At 44.3% G+C, this 19,319-nt stretch overlaps 1 protein-coding gene across 4 annotated transcripts in view; it reads left to right on the forward strand.

Moving 5' to 3' along the window:
- Positions 1-19,319, forward strand: part of TMEM67 (transmembrane protein 67) — a 64,892-nt gene that overhangs the window by 15,347 nt on the left and 30,226 nt on the right. For all 4 annotated transcript variants that reach the window (XM_068237645.1, XM_068237646.1, XM_068237647.1 and 1 more), the window contains exons 9-18: positions 34-142; positions 2,758-2,850; positions 3,757-3,822; positions 5,878-6,034; positions 8,245-8,368; positions 8,449-8,554; positions 10,832-10,888; positions 10,965-11,063; positions 12,811-12,909; positions 15,211-15,297. In XM_068237645.1, coding sequence (XP_068093746.1) covers positions 34-142; positions 2,758-2,850; positions 3,757-3,822; positions 5,878-6,034; positions 8,245-8,368; positions 8,449-8,554; positions 10,832-10,888; positions 10,965-11,063; positions 12,811-12,909; positions 15,211-15,297 — 997 coding nt within the window. The remainder of the gene's footprint in view (positions 1-33; positions 143-2,757; positions 2,851-3,756; positions 3,823-5,877; positions 6,035-8,244; positions 8,369-8,448; positions 8,555-10,831; positions 10,889-10,964; positions 11,064-12,810; positions 12,910-15,210; positions 15,298-19,319) is intronic.

The following is a 19,319-nucleotide window of genomic DNA, read 5'->3' on the forward strand; positions in this document are numbered from 1 at the left end:
CGGCTAGTGTCTTACGAATGTCTTGTCTCACAGGAGGACCAATATTCCATGGCTGTACTATGATGACCAGCCAGGTTTAGCAGCCCGGGTGCTTACAGCTTCCCCATTCCCAGAGAACTTCAGCTTCCGGAGAACTTTCCAAGTGAGTGAGGAAACATTACACGAGAAGGGATATTTTGTTCACTGCTGCTGTACGGGCAATGTTTTTGTCATTTTCATAGGCTGTCCCCCTGACCCTGTGTCTCTAATACTTTTAGCCATAGACTCTGAACAAGCATGCAGATCAGGTACTCTGCCTCAGCTGAGTCAGGTTTTACTCTTATGCCAGAAGATCAACAGGACTGTCAGGCAACTGGCATTGTTGACAAAGAAATAAATATGCCAGAATCCAGATCACTCTCACCTTGGGTTTCCTGTAAAAGCAGACCCAAATACCTTCATTTTCATGTTCTCCCTCCGACCACCTAACACAGGTCCAACTGGTTAGGAAAGGGCAGACGGGCCTTCATCTGCAATTCCTCCCATTCATGGTCAACTCCTCCAACTCATGACCAATGTAAATTTGCATACAAAGTTTGCATAATCCTGCATCTACTCATAAAATGACTTATGAGCTCTGACCAATATTACATTATACTTGTGTTACAGAGTTTACCTAGCTTGTAAAATGTTGTGTACTGAGTCTGTACAAAAATCATCCGACTCCTCAGTTTGATTCCACCGACTCCTCTAATTTACGTATAACAATCTTGTTGATTGAAAGTATGTAATGTAAAAGGCATTTCATTACTGCTAAAGCTTGGGAATTTTAAAGCTATATTAAGATGGCATCTGCTCCTGGCCACAAAGCTGACACTCTACCCTGTTGGCCAATCCAGCCTGTGAATGTCCCGGAACATCATCTGTATAAGAAGATTCTCCAGATCCACATATCAGCCGGGTTCCTGTGTGTAGACCTGCCACTTGAAGGAAAAGGCCTCTGCCTTTTCTATATCTGATATAGAAAAGGTCAGGGCCATTTTCTGCATAGGGGGGGCAGATCAATGCACTGGACAGCAGCTGATATGGGTTTCCATTGAATCCTACCAACATACAATGTGTTGGGGCATTCCAACTTTTAAGCATTAGCATACCTCTGAGTTTTTAATGTACACCAAATATGTACTTTAACTAAACTTAGGCTATAGCTGTAGAGTAGCTGTTAAAGAGAGTCTGAAGCGAGAATAGATCTCGCTTCAGACCTCATAGCTAGCAGGGGCATGCGTGCCCCTGCTAAAACGCCGCTATAGCGCGGCTTAACGGGGGTCCCTGTCCCCCCAAACCCCCTCCGAGCAGCGGGGGAGCGCTTCCTGGTTGGGGCAGGGCTAACCGCCGCAGCCCTGCCCCATGCGCGTCTGTCAGACGCGTACCTCCGCCTCTCCCCCGCCCCTCTGTCTTCCTTCACTGAGAGGGGCGGGGGAGAGGCGGCGATGCGCGTCTGATAGACGCGACTGGAGGCAGGGCTGCAGCCGTTAGCCCTGCCTCCAGGAAGATCAGCTCCAGCGACCTTTTTCCGACCCAGGTTTGCGGGGGGTGGGTTGGGGGTGAAGGGACCCCCGTTAAGCCGCGGGATAGCGGCGTTTTAGCAGGGGCACACGTGCCCCTGCTATATATAAGACCTGAAGCGAGATTTAGTCTCGCTTCAGTGTCTCTTTAAATAGACTTGAAAACTAGCCCTGGGTAAGAGTGCACATAGAGGGTGCAGACAGGAACAAAGCACATCGATCAGGCCCTAGGTAGTCTAACTGTGGGTACGTGTAAGAGTGATGTGCAGGTACTCTGCAGAAGAATGAGGGGACACCTTTGAGTGCAATGTACACAACATTTTCAGTGGATTAACAGCTATGCCGGAAGCATATATGGAGAGTATAGTACCAATGTACGGCTTAACTTGTCACCATTCAATCTTTTTTTTTTTCATTCGGATGAAAATTGGTCCTGCAACAAACCTCAACGATTTGACAGATTTTGGGCCAGAATTAGTTAAATGTATTGATAGAACATGCTGAAAAATCTCAGCCCAACATGGTTGATCGAGTGCACATCTGTACGATATCGCGATGACCTATGGACCGATGGCTGCTGTCCCTCCAGAAGTAAATGTGCCTGTGCACTAGAGATCTCACTTGCTCCAGCTGCGGTGACTCACGATCTTGTCCACTGACTCCCTCGAGTGCTGCCAGGCTCGTGTGACCTCACAGACATGCCACGTACTATACGCACCACCATGTGATGGCATGTGTGTGATGGCGCACTCGAGGAGGACAACGGACGAGACTGGGAGTCACCGCAGCTGGAGCAGGTGCAATTTCCAGTGCACGGGACTAGGGGCACATTTACATCTCGGCGGGGGGGGGGGGGGGGGGCGTCACAGAGCCGATTCCCGAGACATTTAATGCTGAAGTTAATCGAGAATCTCCTTGCGGTGATGGGCAGCCCACAGATCTGGATACAATCAGAGAGAGAGCTGTCTCTTAATCCATCTGGCGATGTATGGGCACCTTAACAGTTCCTCTGCAGTCAGACTTTATCATTACTCTCACTAATAACAAAGTCGAGCTGATGAAGCCTCTGTGACTGAGAAACTCTCCTGGAAACAGAGTACAGATAAGGTCACTGGTTCAAGATTTGTCTGTATGGGAGCTGAAAAACATGTTAAAAAAATAGTCATTTACCTAAGTCCATTTAAACCTACATTTATATACTGTTATATTCCAGGCACAGACCACGAGACTGACATTTATAGCTGCCCTGTATGATGTGAGGGGAAAGTTCATAGCCTGGAGGTCACTGCATGGAGGTTTATTGCAGGTAAATCATACGAGTGAGATGTAGTTTGGTGTTAATTGTGCCGAAATCTTTTTGTCAAAACGAGTGAAACCATAGCCCTAGCGAGGGGTCCTGAGGGCTAAGGGGGGGCTGCTCCTGTGCTGACCTGTTGCAGAGCAGCTGAGCATGAAACTTTACCTGCTTTGTGGCAGGGCAGGTCTTCTCTCCTCTCTTCAGTGTAGCTACACACCTTGCAGTCTATCACCTTGCGACTCCCAATGCACGTCACGTGATACAGAGACAGGAGTTGGAAGAAACGAAGAGTTGCACTGAGGAGGAGTGAGGAACAGTCCTGCCGTTACTCGGGGCAATGGGGGTGATGGAAGAGCCACGGCTACTACTGGGAGCAAGATTTAACAATTTTATATCTGGAGGAAGAGCACAAACTAATGCGGGGAGGGGGGAGTATTTGATTTTGGGTTTGCACTACTTAACACTAGGGGGAGGTGAGCTTGAAAACTGTAAGCTTCTTCTTCAAGCGTGAGAGAAAACAGGTTCACAAACATACAAAAATAAGTGGTAAATGCACAAGTTTGGTATTGCCTAAATCAGCGCTAGGAAACCTTGGCTCTCCAGCTGTTAAGGAACTACACGTCCCACAATGCATTGCAGGAGTCTGACAACCACATTAATTAATAATAAAGGCAAATGCATGCTGGGATTTGTAGTTTTATCACAGCTGAAGAGCCAAGGTTCCCTACCGCTGACCTAAATTAACGGGTTTGTTGTTTGTTTTTGTCAAATAGTACAGAGTTAAACTAATACTATAGAGCACAGAGATGCACCCATGTGTGTTACTGTGCCACAGAGTAGAATAATTTACAGAGTTCTACTCGGTCCCTCAATGCCTCTTTAATATTTTTCTTTATTGTTTTCTCTTTTTTGCAGCTGTGTCCTGACACTGCCAAACGTTTGGATGCTGCATATGAATTTGGGACGACGTATGAACAAAATGTACTGTGGTGAAACCGATTGCATTGTAAATTGTTACTACTGCTGCAGGAATAATACTGTACCCCAGTGATGGGAATCATGTAACAAAATGTGTGGGCTTGTCTGGCCCTGTTTTTTTTTTTTTTGTATTCTCTGCTTTTGTTGTTTTCTTTCTTGGGCAAGATGAACTCAGTGCTATGCTAAATGTACGGAAAGAGGAGGCGTTCCAATGTAAATGAATGACTGACCCTGTCCACATGTCTGGGTGCTGATGGGTGAATTTGGGTTTCCAAATTTCTCACATGACAGAGCTCAGCAGTAGAGAGCTTTTTATTTGTGGTAAGAAAAGGATAGATTTACTAACATAATGTAGTTGAGTATGAACTGTAAGCAAAATTTAAAGCACACCTGCTTAGAGGCATTTTATTTTAGACCTCCTTCGAAGGACTCTTGGCCAGTGCTATGTGGTTGCCTAGGTGGAGGTGGAGGTGTACGAGCTTCATACTCACCGCATCTCAGTGGTCAGTAGGAATCTTTGAGCTTGCCCAGTCCTGAGTTCCTGCAGTGGCTGGCTTTGCTCTCAGGCGCTGCTCTTTCCGGGATACCTGGAGCTGCAACTTCAAGGCAAATCTGCTTCTAATGGCCAGCATTAAACCCATTGCCTTTTCCCTCACGCAGTCTATCTTATAGCACTTCTTTAAATAGAGATTAAAGACCAGCAGTCATTTATAATTCCCTAAATAAGTACTTTCTAAATTGTTTCTCTGCATGAAATTAGTTGTTAGCGGTAGGTCTTCCCCAAGAGGACCCGTCATCGCCGTAGGGAAGTCTAGTAGGGAATAATTTGTGCACATATTATTTATACTGAAGCTGGATGGTGTAATGGTTAAGGGCTCTGCCTCTGACGCAGGAGACCAGGGTTCGAATCTCGGCTCTGCCTGTTCAGTAAGCCAGCACCTATTCAGTAAGAGACCTTGGGCAAGTCTCCCTAACACTGCTACTGCCTATAGAGCGCGTCCTAGTGGCTGCAGCTCTGGCGCTTTGAGTCCGCCAGGACAAAAAGCGCGATATAAATGTTATTTGTCTTGTCTTGAAGCTAATGTCCTCCTTTGCTGCACCTGTTTTGAATGCAAGTTGTGTATTTTAGTCCACATTGTGGAGCTCTGCACATCTATTGCATGTAGTCAATTCAGGTGCAGCCTCTGTTTGGAAGCGCTGCCAATGTCTCCTGCTGTACAAATTAGGTGTTAGGGCATTCTTCTCGCATTGCAGAATAATGCTAGAAATTCATATGAATACTGGCACTTTCATATTGCCACTACGTGCCCTACTGCGCCCTGTGACTTCCTTAAAACAACGTACACATGTGACAGCAGGCACACAAAGTATTGGGACAGTGAGGCCAGATTTTATACTGGCGTTGCGTTGGGTACAGTGAAGCATACAGTCAATGAAATGTATTCTTCACTCTTGCTGTTAATGCGCGTGTGTAGCAGTAATGCACATGTAGTGCGGAACTATACTGCAACCCTCCCGCAACACTGTGAATGTTGTATAGCTAATGCAGTGCGGTAAGCCACGTTATTAAGCGGGCGTTAGAACGCACCACTGTGAACGTGGCCTTAGGGCCTGTTTCCACTACACGCAGTGCAATGCGGCTACATTGCACCGCGGCCGAACTGTAACCAAAGCACGGCAATGCAACAGTTTCCATTGTGTGCTGGTTATCTGGAGTGGTGCGGAGCGATCAGAGAATCTGCAGCATGCTGCAGATTCTCGCACGCCCACATTCCGCCTGCATCCACCCCCATCTCCTCCATTCGGGGGATGCAGAAGTGTTGCGATGGGAGCGGAAGTGATGCGTGGCCGGATCGCGTCCCTTCGGCTCCCAATCTAAAATGGAAATGGGCCCTAAGATGTACCTGAACTGACAAACTGGCTGTGACATTGACTTACCTGTATGCCATTAGAAGCTGGTCCGTCACTCACATCATTTATTTATTTATTTATTTATTTATTAATCAACCTCTTTAGCTATCTGAATTGAATTATTTGTATGCTTTTTTTTCCTCCCAGTGTGAGTTGTCTGTGGCCAAGATCCTCCGTGACTTTCCTGAACCCGTGTTTTATGATGTGTATCTCCCGTACCGTGGGAGTGATGGACAGCAGAACATCTGGCCTGTACCGGTCTTAAACCTAAATCTGCTGCACAACGACCAGTCTGTTAATGTAGGTAAGTCTTAACTGGTGCCAAGATCTCTACACAACTGGTTTCGTCCATTCTTTTAAAAAATAAATAAAGGAATTAGATCATTTTTAAATCCTGGAGAAGTAGTGTGGAGCACAGCAAACCGAGGCGGCAACGTAGGTGAGTTAACCCTCCCGCCTGCTGTGGCCCGCATGCACCAGCAGACAAGTTCAGTTTTGCTTCGGGCGAAACTGGATTTTGCATTCGCTTGCTCATGCCTTATCTTTACAGTTTTTAAATTGCATGGCTTTGAAATGGCTGTGTGCTAATATAGAAAGACAAAAGTTCTCTTTTTTAAGTTTTGTTTCTTAACAATGTTTATAACCAATGCATGTAGGTAAAGTATTTTTATGAAGCTTTTCCTACCTCTCTAAAAGAAGGAATCCTCAAGCCCCTTCTTAAAAAACCTTCCATGGATCCAGATGCTATGAGCAGCTACAGACCTGTCTCCAACCTCCCCTTCTTAGGTAAAGTTATTGAAAAGGCTGTCTATCTGCAACTTGAAACCAGGCTGTCAGTAAACAACATCCTGGACCCTCTACAATCTGGCTTTAAGAAACACCACAGCTGTGAAACAGCCCTCATCCAAGTCTGCAACGATCTGCTCATGGCAAGGGACAGAGGGGAATGCTCCATCCTAATCCTGTTGGATCTCTCAGCTGCTTTTGATACAGTTGACCATAAAATCCTGCTTAACAGACTGCAGGAGTACTGTGGCATCAGTGGATCAGTCCTCCAGTGGTTCAGATCATTCCTGACTGACAGAACATAGAGAGTATCCCTAGGACCTATAATGTCCAAACCTGCACCTCTACAATTCGGAGTGCCACAAGGATCAATCCTATCCCCTCTGCTGTTTGCAATCTACATGTTGCCAATCGGTACACTTATCCAACGACATGGCCTGACGTACCACTGCTACGCCGATGACACACAGTTATACCTGTCCTTCAAACCTGGTGGAACAGACCCTACCCCAAAAATAAACTCTTGCTTAGCTGAGCTTCAGGCATGGATGAATGATAACTGGTTGAAACTGAATGCTGACAAAACTGAGGTCCTGTTTGTCCAAAGCCAGTGCTCGCCATCAAAACAGCTCTATCCTAAAGCAACACCAATCAGGATTGGGAATTCAGACATAAACAGCTCCAACCTTGTGCGCAGCCTTGGCGTACTAATCGATGGGGAATTGAGTTTCAGAAACCAAATTTCATCTGTAGTTAAATCTTCCTTCTTTCATCTGAAGAACATTGCAAAGATTAAACATCTGATTCCCCCAGAGGATCTTCAAACCCTAGTCCACGCCTTTATCACATCACGGCTGGACTACTGCAATGCCCTTTATGCTGGCCTCCCCCAAAAGGACCTGCGTCGCCTGCAATTAGTGCAGAATGCTGCTGCCAGATTGCTAACAAACCAGCCTCGCCACTGTCACATTACACCGATCCTTCGCTCACTGCACTGGCTACCAGTAGAATGGAGAATACTCTTCAAGATTGGACTGCTGACATTCAAATCCCTGCACAATCTGGGCCCTGGATACATGAAGGACTTGCTGAAGCTGCACCACACCTCTCACAACCTCAGATCAGCAAGTTCTATAAACTTGGTCACTCCCAGAGTGCACCTCAAAAAATCTGGAGACAGAGCCTTCTGTCATGCTGCCCCTACTCTTTGGAACTCCCTACCACACCCAGTAAAGACAGCACCATCCCTGGAGCTATTCAAATCCAGACTGAAAAGCCACCTGTTTAGCCTGGCATTTCCAGATTTATAAAATTCTTCCTCTGTACCACGATGGTCGGAGCCATGCTTATGCGCTTTGAGTCCCACGGGAGAAAAGCGCTTTACAAATGTTATTTGTTGTTGTTGAAGCAGACAGGCCATAACAGGATGCTTTGTACGCATGCGCCTGCGCGGTACAGAGGGAGCGCACTGCGCTTGCATCAACTGACTCTACTGTCCGAAATTACGGGACCCGGTACCGGCGGACAGAGGCAGCGGAGGACGGCGGCGTGGGAGCGATCCAGGCTTATGGAGCTGGAGGAAGCCCCAGGTATGTATAAATCTGTCTTCTTCGTATCTGGTTCTCTTTAAGGCTTGTGGTTTCCTGATGTATACATATGAATATGCTCAGTATAAAAATGAATGGATTGAGCTTGGCTCACTTTGCTTTTTGCCTCTTGTGTCAAAAGGTCACAATATTAATAGCTGGCTGCTGACTCGTCGAGTTTTCCTAGTGGATACCCTGAGTGGACGAGAAAACAGTCTGAGCAGCTCTCCTCATGTAATGCGAGTCGCCTCCAAGATCGCCATTAGGTAAAGCAAATTGGAATTTTTACAGTTGTTTCTGCTTTGATGATAAAGTCTACAGATTTATTCCTTTCACCTCCGCGCAGTATCAGCCTTGTGCCTGGCACCCACAAAGGAATAATCTACCCTCCACTCATGACTGTGGAATACACGGATGTACAAGTACAGAACCTAGAAAGCCAGACTGTAAAGGTATGCATGTCTTTAAAGAGACACTGAAGCGAAAAAAAAAATGATCTATTGATTTGTATGTGTTGTACATCTAACTAAAAAACATTAGGAGCAGAGACATAAGTCTAATGTTGTTTCCAGTACAGGAAGAGCTAAGAAACTCCAGTTTATCTATGCAAAAAAGCCATTGAGGTCCACGACTTTCAAAGTCGCAGAGACCTCTGTGTTTTGAAGCTTGTTATCTCAACGGTCAGTTTTTGTATCTTCTTTTTCTCTGCTGAGAAGGGGTTCAAAAGTTCACAACTGCTCTGCAAAATCATTTAGAATGCTGAGTAGCGTGTAAACTGCAAATATTAGAGAGTGATGCTATGATATATATGTATGTATATATATATATGTATGCATATATATATATATATATATATATATATATATATATATATATATATATATATATATATATATATATATATATATATATATATATATATATATATATATATTTCAACTGAAAATAAAAATATGAGCATATTTTCTTTGCTACCGATATTCTAGTAATTATCCGTACTCCACATACAATACATTATATCAATTTTTTTTTTCACTTCAGTTTCTCTTTAATAATGTAGGCAATACAGATGGGGACGGTTTGATAATATAGGTAGTACCCTGTTAAAGTGGACCTGAACTCTTGCACAGGACAGAAGGAAAGCAGAGAAAATGCATCCTGTATGTATTTCAAGAGTTTAGCCTGTGTAATTCCCCCTTATCTGTGTCTAATCACTAAATGTAATTTGATCTCTCCCCTGTGTCACATGACTGCCACAGCGGATAAGGCTCATTTGAAAGCACAGGATGTTAACAATATGTCTGCTTCCATGCATCAGGAAGTAGAAACAGTGCAGATTTATTTTAGGATTTGTATCAGCTGTAACAAAGAAATGTTTTTGTTTAAAGGTTATTATGCTGTTGTGTATCTTTTGGAGCAGAGAGGAAGTTCTGAGTTCAGGTCCACTTTAAAGTGAACCTAAAGCCTACAAAAAAAAAAAACGAGATGAACTCCACCTGGGGCTTCCCTCAGCCCCCTGCAGACGATCGGTGCCCTCGCAGCTCCGCTCCGATGCCTCTTCACCCGCCGGCGACGACTTCCGGTTTCGCCGTCACCGGCCGACAGGCATGGGAACGCGAGTGATTCTTCGCGTTCCCAGTCTGTATATCGCCCCCTATGCTGCTATTGCGACCTCCTGGCCGCAATAGCAGCATAGGGGGCGATATACAGGCTGGGAACGCGAACAATCACTCGCGTTCCTATGCCTGTCGGCCGGTGACGGCGAAACCAGAAGTGTTCGCCGGCGGGTGCAGAGGCATCGGAGCGGAGCTGCGAGGGCACCGATCGTCTGCAGGGGGCTGAGGGAAGCCCCAGGTGAGTTCATCTCGTTTTTTTGGTAGGCTTTAGGTTCACTTTAAAGAGAGGGACTTGAATCACTTTGCATGTCAGAACACTGTTGCACCTCTGTCCCCCTTAACCCTCTCTATGCTCACTTTTGCCTCCAGTGTTCCTGCCTGTGCCTTTTCTGCCACCATCACCCCCATGCCTCCAGTGTCCCACTCTGCTGTATCCCCTGCCCCACTCTGTACTTCTTTTTATCCCCCTGTGCCACCTTTCACCCCCCTGTGCAACCTTTTTGTCTCCTGTGCCACCTTTCCTACTTCCCCCTCCCTGTGCTCCCTCAGCTTTGCAGAGCTCCCCCCGCAGCAGAAGCAGTGCTGATCTCACCTTCCAGCTGTAGTCCAGCGCTGTGCATCTATCTTCTGCGCTTCCTCTAGTGCCAGTCTTCTGAATGTTGCATGATTACACATGACATACAGGAATAGATGCCGGGTACTAGAGCAAGCAGGAGGAGGAGAGAGGAGAATGCACAGCGCTGGACTCAGCTAGGAGTTAAGATCAGCACTGCTTCTGCTGGGGGGGGGAGGAGCTCTGCAATATACATTAGGCTAGAGAAGTATGGGGGGGTGCACACCGGGATACATGGGAAGTTTGAAGCTGCTCCTTAAAATTCCCCCCACCGCGGAAATGACATAACGACTTGATCAGGACATCCGTATCCGTGGGTCGTTAGTAGATCGGGCATTCACAACTACCTGGGACTACCTGTACTATAGTCTGCTATGAAGGTGCTACTAATATTGTCTGCTATAGAGGTGATTTGCCATACTTGTACATGTTTTGACTTGTGTAAAACTTGTGGTGATGTGTTGCAGTCAAGTCCTTTGAGTATATTTTTCCTGTTTCAGGTGTCCTTCTCAGTTCAGTATGAAATGAGTCAGGTGGAATCTCTCATCCAGACAGATGTAAGATATAACTGACTTCACATCAGGCATTATGTCCTGTAAGACTGTTACACATAATCCCTTTTCTGGCCCTCAGGTGGCGCTAGGCGTGCTCGGTGGACTGGCTGTTCTGTGGTCTCTTCTAAAAACTGCTGCCTGGAAAAGACGGATCGGCAGCCAAGTCATTGACTTGCACGTGAGATAGATTTTAGTCTACTGTGTACTGAATGCCATATACCTTTAGGGCTTATTCACACTACAAGAGCTTTATAAATGCCAGAGATTGTAAAAGCTCTTGCTGATGCAATGCTATGGGGGATTTTTACAAAATCACATCGCTCCAGTGTGAACACGCACATAGGAAAACATTAGCAACAACTTTTAAAAACACAAAGCGCTTAGAAAAGCTCTTGTGGTGTAAACAAGCTCTTTATTTCAAGGACGGTTCCATGCATTTATTACCTTGTCAGTTGCTAAAAATGTATGTTTAGAGGGTACCCGAGGTGACATTTCAAGATAGACCTGTATCTACAAGTGCCAATTGCGCAAATATCTATGCTGTGTTCCTTTTCTACTTTTTTCTGCCTGAAGGAGTTAAACATCAGGTATGCAAGTGACAGCTTCTCAAGACCAAGTCAAACTATAGAAAAAATCCTTACTAGGGATGATCAAAGATATGTAAATTCTTCCGAGTTGATGCAAAGTATGCACATTTTTATGCAAATGTATGCAGTTTGAAAATAAACAAATCATTTTAAACACAGGTTTAAAGAGAATCTGTACTCTAAAATTTTTACAGCAAAAAGCATACCATTCTATTCATTATGTTCTCCTGGGCGCCTCTGTGCTGTTTCTGCCACTCTCTGCTGCAATCCTGGCTTGTAATTAACAGTTTTAGGCAGTGTTTACAAACAAACTAACCAGCTTGTGATAGGCTCACATAAGCAGAGTGTGTGAGTCATATAGAGCCTGCAGGGGGCCTGAAGAGGGTGTGTATCGCTTCTATCCAATCACAAGCAGCCCTGCACATTCCACACATTCAAGCCTTTGCTGACAGAGCCGACAGAAGAAAACAGATTAGATCATATAACAGAGATAACACAGCCACTGTGCAATTAGGAAAGGCTGCAGTAAGCCAGAGCAGATTAGAACAGGCAAAGGAACTTATAGGATAGAAGAACTAAGGCTGAGAATTTTGTTAGAGTCTCTTTAAATTGATTGGTCCTTTTTTCAACTATATATTTGCATAAAAATTGCATAATTTCAGAAGAATTTGCATGTCATTGATCATCCCTAATCCTCACTGATCTGAAATTATAGCCATAAAACACTCTTCTGGTAGAGAATAGCTTCTTAGAGTAGGGGGTAGATAAAAAGGTCAATAGTTGGCTTAGAACTCTCTCAGAATGTTAGAAGGAATGTATCATTCAGTTGGGACAATGCTACTTTGTAGCTGATGCACTGAAGACTAAAATTGAGTACTGTGGGATTCTGTAATTTTTAAGAGTAAGGATAGATACAATTGTAAAAGATGAAATACTCACAAATGAAGGCTTAAAAAAAGCAATTTGAATTGTAAAAGCAGAGGATATCGCCTCTCTTCACTGGTCACAGAGCTGAAGGGCAGGATGTTTTTTTTAAACCTTCGTTTGTGAGTTTATCTTTTGTACATTGTTAAAAGTGTTTGGTTTTACACTATTTAGCGTGTTTTGTCCCTATATTAAGACAAGGGACGGCTGTTACACGCTTGTGTTTACGGTCAGTGAAGGTTACAGTTTATAAATGTCAATTTTTATTGCCATTAAACGCCCAAACCAATGACAACTTATGGAATCCTCCTGCAATATCATGTTGCATGAAGGAATTGCATGCTATTGAACATAGCAGTTATTGAACATAGCATATCTTTTGTGTAAAAATGCTGAATGTTGTTTTTCTTTCAGACTGTGATGCATTTCTTGATTATATACGCTGGAGTCTTGGCCAATGTGTTCTTTGCTGTGACGGTGGGCACTGGCTTGTACTGGCTTCTTCTGTTCAAAGTAAGCCCGGTGGTTTTCTAAGGATGCATTAGTCGTTGCCTGTAATAGTTATCCAGCAAAAGTGTTGCCTGAAAAGACTTCATTAACCCTCCCTGATTTCTCATTGTTAGTAATAGGTGAATAGAGGATCATACCATTACTTTCTCCATTTCAATATCTGTTGCAGCCGTTGCAGAGAAATTTCCTTCAGAAAAGTCAGTCATATGCCACCAAGATCTGTGCACTGAGAATGAATCTGCTAGGAGAGTCGGAGTTAGAGAAACTGTGACCAAGAATTAAACTTCATCCCAATCAGTAGCTGATACCCCCTTTCCCATGATAAATATTTTCCTTTTCACAAACGGATCATCAAGGGGCTCTGTATGGGTGATATTGTGGTGAAACCCCTTGCACAGGAAACTGTGAGGACCATGGTCCTGGCAGTTTCCTGTCTGTGAACCTCCATTGCATTGTGGGAAATGGCTGTTTACAGCTGTCTCCAATTGCCAAAAAAGCAAGCAGTAGCTACTTCCAGTGAAATCGCCTGCCAGCAGTAAAATGTCATCATGTGATGAATGTAAATCAGGGAGAGGAAAGATTTTACAATGTGCAAACACTGACTAAATCATTTATACATTATTGTAAAAACAAAGCACTTTTTATTACATTATTTTCACTGGAGTTCCTCTCTAAACCCCATACAGGGGTGGGGCCTGCTGGCTAACGGCATGTCTGTTGCTATGGGTGCAAGGGATCATGCAGTATTCAGGTGTCAGGGATTACTAATGTTGAATCTTTAGAAGACATTGTGCAGCCGCTGTACACACACTGGACTGACTCCTGATTCTCGGCCATGGTGGTCGTCCAGTGTACTGATTAAGGGCTCTGCCTCTGACACAGGAGACCAAGGTTGGAATCTTGGCTCTTCCTGTTCAGTAAGCTGCACTTATTCAGTAGGAGTCCTTGGGCAAGACTCTGTAACACTGCTACTGCCTATAGATCGTGCCCTAGTGGCTGCAGATCTAGTGCTTTGAGACTGCAGGAGAAAAGCACAACATAAATGTTCTGTGTCTATTGTCTTCCATGCAGAGTTCAGACCAGTGTGTATACATAGCTTTATTTCCTAAACACAGAGCCAATAATCTGAACCCGCCCACCCACTACCTCTCCTGCTAAAAGATCACTGTTTGTGGCAATCACTGGAGCTGCGCATCTTAAAGTGGTGTGAAACTCATTAAATCATCTCTACTATAAAACAATAGACACAGCATAAAAACTTCTAGAAAATAAATTACTGGTATAAAGTTACTGAATGGGTTAATAGCCCAAAGTCTCACTTCACTCTGAAGCTAATTGATAGCAGTGCATTCCCTCACTATACTGGTACTTGGGGTGTTTATAAACATGTCCTATACCTCTGCCCTGCTTGCAGGAAGAAACCATTTCTGGATGCTCTTATTGAACCTTTATGTGAAAACATTGTGGAGCAGCAGTACAAAGGAGGTGGGCGGGGTCAGCCCTGATTTACAGCCTGGCTTGTAACCTGTTGCAGCTCCTTCATGGCTACTTCACATGATAATGTAACGGGGAGGAGTTTGACCAGTACATGTACTGCTGTTCATTCCAGATAAACAAAATCTGACATTGGCACAGGAAGATAGTATTTCAAGCAGACTTCTGTTAAAGCGGAATGAAACCCAGCATTTCTTCTTTGCTTTAAAAGATTATTTACAGCATATTATATACTACCACCATTTTTTTTACTAGAACAGCATTCAAAGGGTTAAACACAGGACTCCCTGCCGGGAAAGCTGGACGCATCCGAACTGGAGATAATGTTATCTTGTGTTTACATTCCGCACTTGATCAATTAAGTAAACACTTCTCTGACACTGCAGACTCTCCTGAACACAGTCAGACACTCAGAAAGCATTTCTGCTTACATTAAAAGATGAATAAACCAGTTATGGATAAAATGCAAAGTCAGCTCTCAGAGCAAAAAAAATGTACTTTGGGAACTTGTAATTTCTAAATGAATAATAATACTTATGCACAAAAGCAAATATGATAACCGTATGGCATATAAAAAGTAGGAAAACATGTTTTTATTGAATATTATGTCAGGGTTTTATACCGCTTTAATACCTAATACAGTAACCTGGGACTCAACCAACTGGCAGTAAGTGGGGGGGAGCCATGGGGTGGTACCTTTCTCGATTTTTCTCATTCATGTAAAAAAGGCTGTAGTGAAATCCACTTATTAGCAAAGTTTTTAAGTTCAGTGTCAATGTCAGTGTACTGATTTTTGTTGTGTTTTTTCAGGGTCAGCAGTATGTCTCGGTCTTACTGCCTCTTCCTGTTGATGAAGAGAAGTTTGTAACATATGTATCATGTGCTTTCGTTCTCAAGGTATGCCACAATCTTCTTGGAATTCTCTCATCTGCCAGTCCACATTTATAGAAGCAATGTCTCAGTACTGTTTGTGGATGTCTAAGTGTGAAGTGTGTTGGTGTACTTATACTGTGTATTGTGTGCTTGCGTGGGTTTCCTCCGTGCACCCTGTTTTCTTACAGCATCCCAAAAAACATATACATTTTCCTTAAACCAATATAGGAACATAGCACGATGTCTGACTATGGTAGGAATTAGATTGCGAGCTCCTCTAAGGGACAGTTAGTGACATGACTATATTCACTAAAACACTGTAAAAGCACTGCAGAAAATGTTGGTGCTTGGTAAATATACAATAATGATAATACTTAAAGTGTACCTGAAGAAAATTTTAGCAACCTAAAGTGAACTTACAGTGGCGATAAAGGCAGGTAAACGATTAGCAGGGGATGCTGTCTATAGGGATGTGCTTATTTTATAGAGATCTTATTCTCTTGACATTTTCCTGGTGAAGCGAGATGCAAACACATGAAACGAGTTGCATTTGAGAGAATCTACACTACAGTCCAACGCTACCACTGCCTAGTGTTTTGACAGCCAAATCTCCCCCCCCCCCCCCCCACCCCCTCAGGTTTCCCTCCACGTTAATAGTGCTCCCAAGGGACCCTGTTTTGCTGCAGTGTGCTTGCCATACAACAGCTCCTTCCTGTGTCCTTCCACCTTATCTCCATCCCTACAGGAGCCTGTTGTAACCCAGCGGTATGTACGTACTCATGTAACATGCCGCCGGGTTATGGGGACAGTGGAGGAGTGTGCCAGCTGCAAAATGGGTCCGTAAGGAGCAATATTAACTTGAAGAGACGTTGGGGTGTCAGCTGGCCGTCAGTTCACCACCATGTTCTGCCCCCTTTTGAGTCTTTTAAGTCAGCGTGGCTGTCGATAGTTCCTCTGACAGATGGACAGCTGGAGTGTCTAGCCTGCTTGCTGGCTTTAGAACAGTCCATTTGTCTGCTGCACAGTTAGAATTATTAATAACCAGCAATATAAACGTATGTCTGGATAAAGAAATCCTGGATCGCTGGCCCTGTGATGTGATCTGAGGAAATACAGGACACAGATAAGAGAGGATTAGGGCCATGGGAAGAACAGTTGTTTAAGATGAACCCAAAAAAATAATTAAAAATGCAATATGGATCCTAGTCGGGCTTCCCTCGCTGTCCTCTGGTCCCCCGTTGCCGCTCATGGACAATCCAGCTGAATGGGAACACGCTCCTCTTCTGGCACGAGTGTGGTTGCACCTGCGCAGTAGCATGGAGCCGCTTGTGCAGAAGTGGCTCCGGCTTACGGCGCACAGGCATGCCCATACTTGTGCAGGCGCAGTACCACCGTGCTCATGCATGAAGAGGAGGGAGTGCCCCAATCAGATTACCGACAAGCCATTGTCATAACGGCACCCATAATGTTTCCTAAATTGTCTTGCCGGTGCCTTCAGGGAGCAGAACTTGCGTCTGCTAAGCCTCTCACATAATCCTCCTATTCATGGCCGGCCTTTGACCTGAGCGACGGGAGCGGTCGCTCAGGGCGCCGGCTTCCAGAGGGGCGCATTTGATGTGCATTCAACTGGCCCTGGCCGCATTACAACCTGCTGGCTGCGGGCTCCGGGTCCATCCGCCTGTGGCTGCTGCGAGTAGTAGTTCCGCCCCCTGGTGCCGCTGGGGGTGATGGAAGCGAAGACTCCAGGAATCTGCTGCTGCCTCTTGCTGAGTCTGTGTGAGCCATGCATGCCAGCAGCGCTGCCCCTCGCTCACAGGCGATGTCTGCACTGTGCACTAATCAGAGAGAGACCTGCTTGTCACTCCTGGCCATCTTCTGTCCCCAGCTACAAGCAGAAAAGTAAGATTCCCCAAATGCCTCTCAGTTGGGGAAGTGTGTGTGTGTGTGTGGGGGAGGGGGTGCCTATATACGCTAAAGGGGGACCTGCTTGTATGCTATACACTATCTGACTAGCTATATACACTTAAAGGTCATCTATTTATATGTACTAAGGGGGAGGGGTATTTGCCTATATACTGTACATCAAAAGGGATCTGCCTACATACCCTAAAGGGGGGGGGGGGGGGGAGGAATCTGCCTATATACACTAAAGGGGATCTTGAGTGTGAAGACTATGAATATGGGGGAGGGGGGGGGCACCAAAATCTGGTTACGCTCAGGGTGCTGTGAAACCTAAGGCCGGCCCTGCTCCTATGCTTGTGTTGGACTATTACAGTATATAAAATAGATGAACCAACTATGGAAAATACTAAACTCAATTAAGCGTCAGTTCTCCTGGAGTGGGTCAGATGGGCTGTATAGCCACTGTCATACCAACAATATGTATTTGTAGTATCACAGATATCTCCATTGAAATAATAGAGTCTTAGACGTAGATCCTTTTGTATAAAAATGTATTCTTGTTATATGCAAGCAATATACAAAATTACATAGAACAATGTTATCAGAAATATTGAAGTAACATAATAAATATCTAACAGCTTTGGTCATCTGAAGTACATGAATTAAAAAGATACTTTACCAAACTCTCATTCCTGGGTGTCCGAACCCACGACCCTGAGATTAGTCCCATTCTAAGCCATACGATATACAGTGCCTCTAATGATCCCAACTGAGCTTTTCAAGGCCATATTTATACTATTTGTTCCTTCAGGGTCACCAAAAGGCCAGACATGTCTAGAAATGTCCCATCCATGTGAGGGGGAGTTGGCCTTGGATGGAGCCAACTTGAAATTTACGACATACAGGGTTTATACACAGTTGATAGGTCGTTCAGAGTTCATACTTTTACTAGGTGAAAGTTCTTTCTACAGAGTTCACCAAGAGTTTATTCTTTCTGGGTGAAGGTTCACCAACAGTTTAAGCTTACTGGGTGAAAGGGTATCTATAGTTCATAAGCAGTTCATACGGTTATTATAATTTACAGCACACCAGATATAATAGGATTATAAAACACACACTGCACATGATATAATAATGCAAACAGTTACATTAGTCATATAACATAAGATATGCATATATATGTTTCTCTAATTATAGTTCTTACACTATTTAAGTTTACCTAATGACAACCTGATAATAAAGATTAAATATGTTTGACACCCCCGTTTCAGGGAGTCATTGGGTCATCTTATATATCACTCTTCAGTAGTATACACATTGGTATGGTCATTTTGTTCAGTCTCTTCGAACTGTTCAAACCATACACTGTTAAGCATGTTGGCATAAAAGTCAATACTTATCGGAGTGATAGGTGAGATAAGAAGACAATCGATCTCCTCCTCTTCTTCTTCAAACGATAATCCATCACTCAGGTTGAAACAAGGATCACCATTTGCAACAGTAATGGGTAATGTTGGAGTAGGTATAATCCCTTGGTTTTCTTCTTGGGATGCATTGGAAAGGTTTCTTGCTTGACGGAAAGTAACCAGGTTGAACTGTCTCCTCCTGTAGTCTCCCTGGTCATTGGTCAGTTCTATCATTTCCACAGTATTATCTCCAGGTGTGGCCGAAAGTTCTTGTAGCATGTTATAAGTTGTAGGAACAGGCTGTCTTCGTTCTCCAAATGAAAGTACGGAAACAGCTGGGAATATTGGCTCATATCACTCATATGGTTTGCATTGCATCCAGTGTTCCTTGATGTATTGTTCATATGGATTTCCACTCCTTTGGGCATAACATGAACTTGCAGTAGGAGTAGGGAGGCAAGAATTATCCCAGAGCATGGTTCCACACCGATTGTGTTTAATTCCAAAACGGTATAAGGCAACTTCATTAGGTTATCCTAGAAGGGCATCCACCTTCCAATCAACTGCAATCTTGATGGTCCAGTACTACATTTTCTCTAAGACTGGTTTGAGTCCTGTATTGCAAGAGATGCAGTTGTTAAAATCATCAGGCACAAATTCATCCCAGCCTTCCATAGTATTGCAGGGCTTAAGGTTATAAGTTGCCATTATTTTCTGAAGAGAATAACCACACATATA

Source organism: Hyperolius riggenbachi, chromosome 5, assembly GCF_040937935.1.
Source record: "Hyperolius riggenbachi isolate aHypRig1 chromosome 5, aHypRig1.pri, whole genome shotgun sequence".
Taxonomy (NCBI): Eukaryota; Metazoa; Chordata; class Amphibia; order Anura; family Hyperoliidae; genus Hyperolius; species Hyperolius riggenbachi.